General features: G+C 34.6%; 1 protein-coding gene across 1 annotated transcript in view; it reads left to right on the forward strand.

The window, feature by feature from the left end:
• Positions 1 to 12438, forward strand: part of CLHC1 (clathrin heavy chain linker domain containing 1) — a 38863-nt gene that overhangs the window by 10365 nt on the left and 16060 nt on the right. Inside the window, exons 3-8 of the mRNA XM_035001541.1 lie at positions 908 to 1095; positions 3129 to 3262; positions 5271 to 5472; positions 5585 to 5697; positions 6079 to 6172; positions 7555 to 7661. Coding sequence (XP_034857432.1) covers positions 908 to 1095; positions 3129 to 3262; positions 5271 to 5472; positions 5585 to 5697; positions 6079 to 6172; positions 7555 to 7661 — 838 coding nt within the window. The remainder of the gene's footprint in view (positions 1 to 907; positions 1096 to 3128; positions 3263 to 5270; positions 5473 to 5584; positions 5698 to 6078; positions 6173 to 7554; positions 7662 to 12438) is intronic.

A 12438-nucleotide genomic window follows, 5' to 3' on the forward strand; every position in this document is an offset into this window, starting at 1 on the left:
AGACAGCATAATTATAGCTTTCGGAGAAAATTATGGATTGATCATATCTATTCCCTATACATATTGATCCCTTCTAAAAGCCTCATGTGTAGAATTTGGAAACCATAAATATTTATAATTTTTTGTTTTTTAATTTACTTAAAATGCTTGTTAGTTATTTTTGCATGGGTAATGCATACACAAGATAGGCAAGAAGGAAGGAAGGGAGGAAGGAAAGAAGGAAGGAAGGAAGGAAAGAAAAAGAAAAAAAGAAAAGAAAGCCAATAAAGAAGAATATACAATGGAAAGTTAGGTCCTTTTCACCTCAGACCCTGCTTCCTCTTTGCTTCTCTGCAGGCACCCACTATTTCCATTTCCTTTTATTATCCTTCTAGAGATATTCTGTACTTACACACACCATTGGAAACCATGAATATGTAGCAGGTTTTCTATAGTTGCGCTTGACATCTTAGCAATAGAAATGCAATTGGGGAATTGAGAATATTGATTAGCCAGTAGGAGCTGATAGGTTAGAAAAAGAGAGAGGTGAGAGGAATCCAGGATTTTAAGGTCTGAATGAAGCCAGAGACTAAATTTGGAGACAGTAAGGGATGATAGGCAATTATATTTCAAAGATCTATAATTGAGATAATTAAACCTGGTATTGGTTTTAACTGACATCATATCATGTATGTGTTCATACTAAGTAGAGCAAAAATATTTAAGTTCATAGTATTGTAATGATTCACAAAGTGCATATTCAGTAAATATTAGTTGTCTTTAATACCCTAGGTATTAAAATTTAAGACTTCTAACTGCTCATCATGTTTCATTTAAGAAATAATCTACAATGCTGTTTGCAAGGCTTTTGTTTCGTAGTCTTCTAGAAAAAAAATTCAGTACCATAGGCAGAAAAATCATGTTTCAGGTAATAGAGTATGTCACTGCATACAAATCCATTCTTACTTCGATCAAAAAAGAATATGATGCCTTTATTGAGACAATGAAGGAAGGCCAAAGAACTGCATTTTGTCTTCATGGAAAACTTAAAGCTTTGGCAGCAGAGCCCACAGCATTGGTGTATCACAGGAAAAGAACAATCCAACTTGAAACAAAGTAAGTATATTAGTAAGTAGCCCAAAAGGTGATAATTGTTACTTGGTTATATTACCTAGTTAATGTAACTATAAACAGTGGTTCTTAGCCCCCCAAATCCCAAGCATTGTAAATATTAAGAGATTCTCAACTAGATTTATCATAGTGAAATTGTCAAAGATAAGGAGATCCTAAAAGTAGTTATAGAAAGAAGCAACAATTCAATACCCTCCATTCGGTGTTGTAGCATATATCAGAATTTCTTTCCTTTTTGTGGTTGAATAATATTCCATTTTATGAATACACCACATTTTTATCTAATTATCTGTTGATGGATACTTGGGTTGTTTCTACCTCTGGGTATTGTGAATAATGCCACTATGAACATTCATGTATAAGTATCTGAGTCCCTGCTTTCAATTCTTTTGGGAGTCCATTTATTTTTTTTTTTTAAGATTTTATTTATTTATTTATTTAGAGAGAATGTGAGCAAGGGGAGAGGGAGAGAATGAATCTCAAACAGACTCCCATGCTGACTGCAGAGCCTGATATGGGCTCCATCCCTTGACCCTGAGATATGACCTGAGCCGAAATCAAGAATCGGGCACTTAACCAACTGAGCCATGCAGGCACACCAAAAGTCTGTTTACTTTTAACATGCTCTTCTTCCACAAGCATAAGTTTTTTGGATGAAAGCCAAAGGGTATTTTATTTCCACAGTCCCTCTTTCATAAATACTGCAGGCTCTTACTCAGCCATCTGTAGGTACCAGGAAATCTGTATAGTAATCAGATGTGGGTAGCCATTCTCTACTGACAAACTTGTTTTTAATTTGCTAGAAACTGACATTTATATATCTAATTTATTTTAATCTGTTATTTTCCTCCCAGGGCCAACATATCAGTGATAAACTAGGCAGTGAACTTCAAATAATGCTTAAAAGAAATTTATATCTACCTCTCGGTCTTTAAGATCCCCATTTCTGGAATAAGACAGTTTTATCTCAAAGAGGTGCTATCCTTCTTCCAGCTCTAGGATTAAAATTACTACTGGAAGCTGAATAATGGCCTCAAAGATATTAGGTCCTAATCCTGGGAACCTGGGATTGTTACTTTATTTGGAAAAAGGGTCTTTACAGATGCTACTACGTTAAGGATCTTCAAATAGGGAGATTATCCTGGATTATCTAGGTGGGCCTTAAATACAATCACAAGTGTTCTTTTAAAGAGCTAGGAGAGTTGACAGGCAGAAGCGGGGGAAGGCAATGTGGTCATGGAAGCAGAGATTGAAGTGATGTAGCCCCAGAAGGCCTGCAGCCCCCAGAAGCTGGAAGAGGCAAGGAATAGATTCTTCCCAAGAGCTTCTTTTTTTTTTTTTTTTTTAAGATGTTATTTATTTATTCTTGAGAGAGAGAGAGAGAGAGAGAGAAGCAGAGGGAGAAGCGGGCTCCTGGGGAGCAGGGAGCCCGATGCAGGACTTGATCCCAGGACCCTGGGATCATGACCCCAGCTGAAGGCAGACGCTTAACCATCTGAGCCACCCAGGCACCCTTCCCAAGAGCTTCTAAGAGGAAGCACAGCCCTTTGATTTTGGCCCAGTGATACTGATTGTGGATTTCTGATCTCTGGAACTATAGGAGAATAAATTTCTGTTGTTTTAAGCTACCAATAAGTTTTTGGCAATTTGTTATAGCAGCCACAGGAAGCTGATATAACTACAAAAATAATTTTATTTGCAAAGGTAATTTTCAACTATAGGGAATAGACATAGTATTTTGTGGCCAGATTATTATGTTTAACACGTACAAATTTCCAGTAAGGTTGTGAATCGTAGTGTAAGATTTTAATGATGCTCTGAAAGAAAACTGTTCCTCACTTTTGAGGTTAGTTAACTTTTTACAGGCATTGTTTTGTAAACTTAACACCCAAGTCCATAATGGTTCAAAATGATAATTAGCCAAAATAAAGTAATGATTTAACCTGTTTTACTTTAAATCTTATGATTAAATAATTAACTAGTTGAAAGAAATATAAGAAAGCCTTTCTGTTTTTCAGAAAGAGGGTTATTGAAAATAATTCCTCAAAGATTCAATTGCAAATAGACAAAATGAAACAACTTAGGGCAGAATATGATGCAAAAGAAGTAAGATACCATACTTTCTCCAAAGATCCTTCAAAACCTATTCCAGGTACTGTATTTTGTTTAAAATGTTTGAAATTCCAACTGTTTTCAGTTATTACCAGTCATACAAATTAGTATATATATGCTGCAATATGTATGTGTGCAAGTGTACGAGGACTTTAACCAGACTTCACAACCTGGGCTCCAGGTTGATACAAGGGAATGAGACAACTTCAACAACCCTGAAAGACTGAGAGAGTTCCAGACTGGCTGGATTATATAAAGTATAAGGGAGTGACTATTAAAATTTGGTTCTTGCATCAGTGTCACGTTACCTGCAAACCTGTTAGAAATGCAAATTCTGGCCCCACTGCAGACTTATTGTGTCAAACTCCAGGGATGGGAGTTGGGGTGGGGGTGGGGTGGAGCTCAACAGTATTTTAGCAAGGCCTTCAGGTAGTTCTAAAGTTTGAGAATCCCTGATATAATATATGAAAAAACTATAATGTATTAAGTTCTAGTGAATATTGTTGATTCACATTGATGTCAGCATTCACTGGTTCTTTATCTTCAGCTAAGCCATATTTTAAGAAATTGGAGTATATCCTAGAATTCATGAGGATGTTGAGAAGTTTGTATGATGCATGGATAGAACTGCAAATATTCATCTTGGAGAAAAGGGAGACTTTGAAAATAGCCAACTGTATTCAAAACTTTTAAGGATTTCAACCAGTTTTTATCCAGAGGCAGAATCAATAGGTGGAAATTTTAGGAAGTCAGATTGAGTTTCAATAGAAGAAATTACGTCTTGAAAGTAACGAACTGCTGCATACCAGAGGATTTCACCTCAGGTTGGACGATCATCCTGCATTTGGTGGAAGCAGGGACTAGATTCATTTTCAAATATAAAATTATGATAATACAACTACAAATAAGGTACATATGAATAAGTAGAGAATAAGTCAAATTGGTTAAATGCTGAGAGGATTCAGGGTAAGAGAATGATTAAAAATTGAGTAGGATTAATCCAGGCGGGTTTCTGGGAGAGAATTTTGATGCATGCCTTTAAAGCCAACAATTGGCCTGAATAAGGGAATCATTTCAAGTGGGTGTGAATGGGTTGTTATGAATAATGAATACAGGGGCAAGGAGGGAGAGAGGACTGAGGGCTTGGCAGGTTTTATAAACTTCGCACTGGAGAGAATAAACAGATTACCCTGGAGTTTGTTGTAGCAGATTAATGGAATCTTTGGTTAGAAATCTTGGGACAAAAATCCTGAATTGTTAGGCAGAAGCTCTTAGTGGTATTGAGTAACAGTGATATTTAAAGGTTTGCAAGGTGTGACAGTGAGGTCATTAAAACTTTTTAAGATGCAGGGGAGCCTGGGTGGCTGTCAGTTAAGCATCCGACTCTTGATTTCAAGATTTTACTTACTTACTTACTTACTTATTGATTTATTTGACAGAGAGAACACAAGTGGGGGTGGGGGCAGCAGAAGGAGAGGGAGAAGCAGGCTCCCTGCACAGCAGGGAGCCCAATATAGGGCTCGATCCCAGGACCCTGGGATCAAATCATGACCTGAGCCAAAGGCAGGTGCTTAACCTACTGAGCCACCTAGGTGGCCTTCGACTCTTGATTTCAATCTCAGGTCCTGATCTTAGAATCGTGAGATCAAGGCCCCACTTGGGCTCCATGCTCAGCTTCAAACTTAAAAAGTATGTAATCAATCTTAAGATTGATTCTTAAGATTAAGATTCTGTCTCCCCCTTCCCTTCCCCAGCTTGTGCACCCCGCCCCGTCTCTCTCTCAAATATGAAAAATAAAAAGCTTAAAAAAACTTTTTAAGATGCTAAGTTTTGGACAATCAGCCTTCATTGATGATATGTTTAAAACTGCTACACATTTAAAATTGTGTGCCAATTCTTTTTATGTTCAGTAAGTTATAAGTTCATGCTACCATTTCTTAATTATTTCTTAACATAGCAAACTATGATCTATTTTGCTAAGACTTGCCATTTGAGCCCAAGAGTCCCCAACATGGTTTCTCTTTTGACTTGTTCCCTTTTCTCTGTAGGCATGACTCTCCAAGAATCTGTCAATTTAGTTGCTCTCACTAAATACCTGAAACATCTTGAAGATAAATATGCTGAAATTAAACAGGCTATGTTGAAAAAATATGTACCAGTTCAGAGGAGGGCAGAGTTAGATGAGGAAATGATTGTAACATTAAAACGGAGAGATTTAGCTGAAAATCTGAACAAAGAATTACAGTTTCGGTATGAAAGTTGATTATATACTTTTTAAGTTTGAAGCTTTTATTTGTGTTTATTCTATTACTCCACTATTTGATTTTAGGTTCAGTATACTGATTTTTTTTTTTCTTTGTAGTCATCAAAGACTGCAGATTATTTCAAATGCACTTACTTCATGGGTAAAATCTGATATGAGCAGCTCATTTGAAGACTTTGTGGAGCAAATTCAGAAAACTAAAAGTTTACCTGGTAATTTATCTATATTTTTTTAATTAACACAAATAATGGAAAACATCGTTTTCCCCCCAGAAAGCTAAAGAGTGAGAATTTTCCTAGGCTGAGCTTAAAGAAATAAAAAATGTACTTACTTTTGTTATGTCTCTATTACCCAATGAGCTTCTTCCTTCAACAGCTAACAGATAATTGGTAAATAGTAGATGTGGTAAGCCAAAGAGAGAATACCTAAAAATGTACCTGAAAATATGGGAGACATGAACAGGGAGGCCACTCAGTTTAGGAAGAGGTTGGTGCTGTTGGAAACCATAGCATTAAGTTGCTGATTAATTAAACATATATATATTTATTATTTTCTGTTGATTGATAATCTTAAATATCCTGTGGTGCTTTCAGTAATTATAGGTGACGAAGGCATTGTTGAAGAACTGCTTGAAGATGATCCAGGCAAGGCAAAAGAAGCTGAAATTTTGCTTTGCTACATTGAAAGGCAAATATTTTAAAAGCTTTGATTTTCCTTGTTAAAATGTTACCACATTTATTTTTTATTTAAATATTAAGTAAATATTTAATATTTATAAATGTTTAGCGTTTATTTAGCATCTTGATGAGCTACAGTCTCTAGATTTTGTATTTTTACAATTTTACTCTAGCAAACAAATTGGAAAATAAACTAGAATTTTAAAAAAATAGATTCTTTGTGTGAAAAATATTAGATGGGTAGTCTAGGAGATTTTTCAGAGGATGTAGGTGGCTCACAGTGTTGATTTAAGTTTTATTTATATATATATTTGCATTTCCTAGCCATTAGCCTGATGTTATGAAATGTTTTTGAGAAGGCCTTCTTGAGTCAGATTATCCTAACTAATTCAGTCATTTTTTTCCCATCATTTCTTCCTAATGTTTAAGTTACTATATGTAGTGTATAATAGAGGCTTACAGAGACCTCAGACTCTTCTTTAAGAGATTAATTTATAGGCTATGAGTCCAATATGTAAGGAGCATATGTAATATTCCTAGTCATATGTTAAACAATTTTTAATTGTGGATTGTCTTACTGATACGGTACAAAGAGGGGCAAAGGTCATTTTGGGGCAGTGCCAAAGCCTGTGCTATTTCCTTACACTGTAGGCATCCCCATGTTTATCAGTGTTAGATATGAGAGCAAAACCCTTGTTGAAATTAAAAGTTTTATGTATTTTGCTTATTAGTCTTATTTTGGTGTTTTTCCCCTCTAGGGTTTCAAATTCATTTGCAACACTGTAAATCCTGTTTGCCATAGTTTTATTAATTGTGGGGTAAGGGCTGGTTTGAAGACATTTTGCCCTAGGAAGAGGCGTAGAGGCTTAAGTTAACTGAACTATTATTTTTTCTTCTTGTGTTACTCTCATAATTAATCAGGAGTCTGATGCCTGGCAGAGTAACATAGGCTTCTGAATACCAAGGACACCTCTTGATCTCCAGTTCCGCATTCTTGGTGTTTCGATTACTATTTCCCCTAGGCTGAGTCTCTAAGCAGATTGCTCTTCTTTCCCCTGATATCCCTTTTCATCTGCAGACGATATGAGAGAAAAAAATCTGAGCTTATTGTGAATTCAGTTCAAGTTCTTTCCATTTTCTATGTCTTGCAGTAAGTACTATAGGAATAAAGTACAGGGTAAGGTTCAAAGTCTTCTGTCAGGTGAGAGTTTTATTCTGAGGATACAAAAAATGACAGAATATTACAGAAAGAGTAAAAAAAATCTTAGTGAATGACTCTAGATATAGTTTTTCTATATTACTGTGTTTAGTCTGTTTTAGACATTTCTAATCAGTTTTCTTTTCTTTTTTATGTGTACTATTATAATGCATAATGAAATGGAATGGCTGTAGGTTCAATGACTTAATGTCACTTGGTGAATATGAAAAGGCAGCTTGTTTTGCAGCAAACAGTCCTAGAAGAATTCTTCAAAACATTGGGACAGTGAATAAATTTAAGGGTAAGCATTTTTCTCTGAACCTCATGTATGTATGCAAATTGTACTTTTTTCCCCTGATAGAATGGAAAGAGTACTGAAGTAGGAGACTAAAGATCTAGGCTCCAGCCCTATCTCTGCTGTTTACTCAGTTTCTTTAGCTGTCACATTGAGGAATTTGATTAGGTTTTCTACATTAAATGAGGAAATATTTCAAGTATACAGAATAGTGTACAACAACCATATACTCACTGTCAAGATTTAGTAAATGTTAACGTTTTGTCAAATTTGCTCCACTTCCTTTTAAAAAAGCTTTGTTGTAAGTTGACACACATGCAACGCAGTGTATGTATTTACACAATTTGGTAAGTTTTGACATTTGTATCACCCAAAAGTTCCTTCATTGCCCTCAGTGATCCTTCTCTCTGACTCCTCCTCACCCCTCCCATCTCCATCTCTCCCACAGCTTCCTCTCAGAGGTAACTGCTAGTCTGCTTGCAGTCACTGTAGATTAGTTTGCATTTCCTAGAATTTTATATAAATGGAATTACATAGTAAGTAATCTTTTTTGACTGACTTCTTGCACTCAGTATCATTATTTTGCAGTTCATCCATGTGTTGCATCTATCAATAGTTCATTCTTTTTTATTGTTGAGTAGTATTCTGTGGTATGAACACAAATCCTTTATCAGATATATGATTTAAAAATATTTTCTCCCAGTCTGTGGCCTTTCTGTTCATTCATACTCTTTGAAGTATCTTTCTAGGAGAAGTTTTAAATTTTGTTGAAGTCCAATTTGTGAATTTTTTTTCTTTTATGGATCATGATTTTAATGTTATACATAAGAAATCTGTGTCTAATCTGCAGATTTTTAACTCCTATGATTATGATTATTATTTTTTGGTAAGAATTTTATAGTTTTAAGTTTACAGTTAGGTCTGTGATTCAGTTTGAGTTAATTTTGCTATGTGGTGTGAGGTATGGGTTAAGGCATTTTTTTTGCCAGTAACTATCCAATTGTTCCATGATAATTTACCAAAAGGACTTTCTACACATAATTGCCTTTGTTGAAAATCAGTTGTCCTTATACTTTCAGGTCTAATCTGTTTCACTGATCTATTTGTTTATCTTGATGCTAATACTACACTGTCTTGATTATTGTTGCTTTATAGTAAGTGTTGAAATCAGAGTGTTAGACTTTAAACTCTGTTTTTCTTTATCAAATTTAATTTGGCTATTTTGAATCTTTCATATTCCTGTTTAAAATTTTAGAATCGGATTGTAAATTTCTATAAAAAATTCTGCTGGGGGTGCGCCTGGGTGGCTCAGTTGGTTAAGCGACTGCCTTCGGCTCAGGTCATGATCCTGCAGTCCCAGGATCGAGTCCCGCATCAGGCTCCCTGCTCAGCAGGGAGTCTGCTTCTCCCTCTGACCCTCCCCCCTCTCATGCTCTCTCTATCTCATTCTCTCTCTCAAATACATAAATAAAATCTTAAAAAAAAAATTCTGCTGGGAATTGCATTAAATCTATAGATAAATTTTAGGAGAATAGACACTGAACAATATTGGATATTTGGCCCAATGAACCCATAAACATGGTATATTTCTACATTTATTTGGGTCTTTAAAAATTTCTTTCAGCAGTGTTTTGTAGTTTTCAGGTCTTTTTTTTAACATTGAAAAATTTAGTATTTTACTTAAAAATTTTCAGACATCTTACAAATATCCAGGAACTCTTCCTTTGGATGTGTTCTGAAATTGGTGAAGTTAAAAGTGATATTAGTATATCCCTATGGGTTTTATTTCTTCTCCCCTTGACTGGATCTGCTTAAAGTATGGATTACAAGTTTTAATAAAAGTCAAAGCTTGCAATTAAGGAATGCTTAAATAGGTATAATTACCAGCAAAATTAGAAAACAGCCAACTTTTATTACTTTTCTAGGTATGTGGATCTTATACTGAGAAATTCACCAATATTAGACAGATGATACTTAATTGTTGAATAGAATAAAAAAAAGTCCTTTTATTTTAACCAACTGAGCCACCCAGGCGCCCAAAAGTCCTTTTATTTTAAAACTTGACTGTATTTTTAAAGGATGAGAAGCTCAGAAATAAACAGAGAGGTATAAATAAAGGAGGGATATATCAGTGGAGCTTACAGATACAGATAATTTTTCTTATTATTTTCATTCTAAGTGGAAATTTTTGATGTCAAATATATACAGCCTGTTTTTCACTAATTTTTCCTCAAAAAACCCTTTAAATTCAACAGTTTGAAAAAAATGTTCTTTTACATTTATTTGAACATGAAAAATGTGTTGCCATATACATAATGCATATGAACATATATATTTATAGAGATTGTTTGACTGTGAATTGTGTGTAAATGGCCCATTTCATATTTTTGCATGCACAATTTTCAGTATTCTATTCTAGTGGATGTAATGCAGAGTATATTCTTGTAGCTTTTATTTAGTGGACTCAAAGTCAAGAAGCCATTCCAATAATTATTTATAATTGGATAACTGACTATCAGGTCATGTTACCCTGTATACATACATCATGAGTAATGACACTGTACATTTTGAGTGTTAAATTGTTAACTTTTGTAAGTCTGAGATTTAAATTGGTATATATAAAAGTAGCCAAAGCCTAAAGAATGATGACAGAAGAGGTTTCTACCACAGAGCATTTATAGTTTCATAAGGGACACAGAGCAAAGAGAATTAAATGATTTTTAATCTGTGTTTAGGTCTTGTACATCTTTTGTCAGATTTATTTTTAAATATTTTATATTTATATTATTATAATTTTTATTTTGATTTCCAAAATTATTTGTTGGTAATATATAGAAATATAATTAACTATTATATATTGATCTTGTATTCTGTGACCTCATTAAACTTGTTTATTAGTTCTAATACTTTTATTGTGTATTCCTAGAATTTCTACATAGCTAATCATGTCATCTGCTAAAAAAGGGTTCCACTTCTTCCTTTCCAAGCCTTATTGCAGTGGCTAGATCTTCCATTACAGTGTTGAATAGAAGTGATGAGAGCAGATATTATTGCCTTGTTTTTTGTTTTTTGTTTTTTAAAGATTTTATTTATTTATTCATGAGAGACAGAGAGAGAGGCAGAGGGAGAAGCAGGCTCCCAAGGAGCAGGGAGCGCGATGCGGGACTCGATCCCAGGACGCTGGGATCATGACCTGAGCTGAAGGCAGACACTTAACCATCTGAGCCACCCAGGCGCCCTGTTGCCTTGTTTTTGACCTTATTTTTCATTAAGAATGATATTAACTAGATTTTTCATAGATGCCCTTTATGAGGTTGATGAAATTGCCCTCCATAGTTGGTGAGAATTTTATCAGGGATGAATGTTAGATTTGTCAAATACCTTTTCTGCATTTATTGAGATGACCATGTGGTTTTTGTCCTTTAGCCTATTAATATAATTTATTGCTTTCCTGGGGAAAATTCCACAATTTTTATATTAATTTTACTATAATTACAGAGTTGTATAACCATTTCCATAACTTAATTTTAGAACATCTTCATCATTCCAGAAATAAACTTAGTACCCATTAATTCCTCATTCTCTACCCCCTGCTCCCTCTCTAGACCCTGGGTAACCACTAATCTACTTGCTATCTGTATAGATTTGCTTATTCTGGACTTTTCATATAAATGGGATCATATAATAAGTGTTTTTTTGTGACTGACTTCTTTTACTTAGCATGATCTTTTTGAGGTTCATTCATGCTGTAACATGAATATTCCATCGTATGGATGTATAATGCATTTTGTTCATCCATTTGTCAGTTGTTAGTAATTTGGGTTGTTTTTACTTTTTGGCTGTTATGAATATTGCAGCTGTGGACAGTTGTGTACAAGTTTTTATGTGGACATACGTTTTTATTTCTCTTGGGTAGATCCCTAGGAGTGGAATTGCTGGGTTATATGGTAACTCTGTGTTAACACTTTGAGGAACTGCTAAACTGTTTGCACTATTTTTCATTCCCACCGGCAATATATGAGGATTCCAATTTCCTCACATCTTTACCAGCCCTTGTTAATGTCTGTCTTTTTGTTGTAGCCTTTCTAATCCATGTGAGGTGGTAATCTCATTGTGGATCAATTGATTTGTTCATTATTTTTTAAAAATTTTAATTCCACTATAATTAACATACAGTGTTATATATTAATTTCAGGTGTACAATATAATGATTCAACAATTCTATATATTACTCAGTGCTCATCAAGCTAAGTGTTCTCTCATTGTGGTTTTGATTTGTGTATCCCTAATGACTAACAGTGTTGAGCATCTTTTCATGTGCCTATTGGCCATTTGTATATCTTTGGAGAAATGTTTATTGTTTGCCCATTTTAAAATTATGTTTTTTGTGTTTTTTTTTATTGAGTTGTGAGAGTTCTTTTTATATCCTGGATAAAAGTCTCGTATCAGACAGATGATGTGCAAATATTTTCTTTTAATCTGTGGATTTTCTTTCCACTTTCTTTCTTTTTTTTCTTTCTTTCTTTTCTTTTCTTTTTTTTTTTTTTTAGTAATCTATACATCCAAGGTGGGGCTCAAACTCATAATCCCAAAATCAAGAGTCACATGTTCTTCCAACTTAGTCAGCCAGGTACCCCTCTTTTCACTTTCTTGTAGGTGGGTTTTTTGGTTTTTGTTTTTGTTTTTGTTTTTGTTTTTTTAAGGAGGCTCCATGCCCAACATGGAGCCCAGTGCAGGCCTTGAACTCATGACCATGAGATCAAGACCTGAGCCAAGATCAAGA

This window comes from Mirounga leonina, unplaced genomic scaffold, assembly GCF_011800145.1.
Source record: "Mirounga leonina isolate KUSES-001 unplaced genomic scaffold, KU_Mleo_1.0 Mir_125, whole genome shotgun sequence".
NCBI lineage: Eukaryota > Metazoa > Chordata > Mammalia > Carnivora > Phocidae > Mirounga > Mirounga leonina.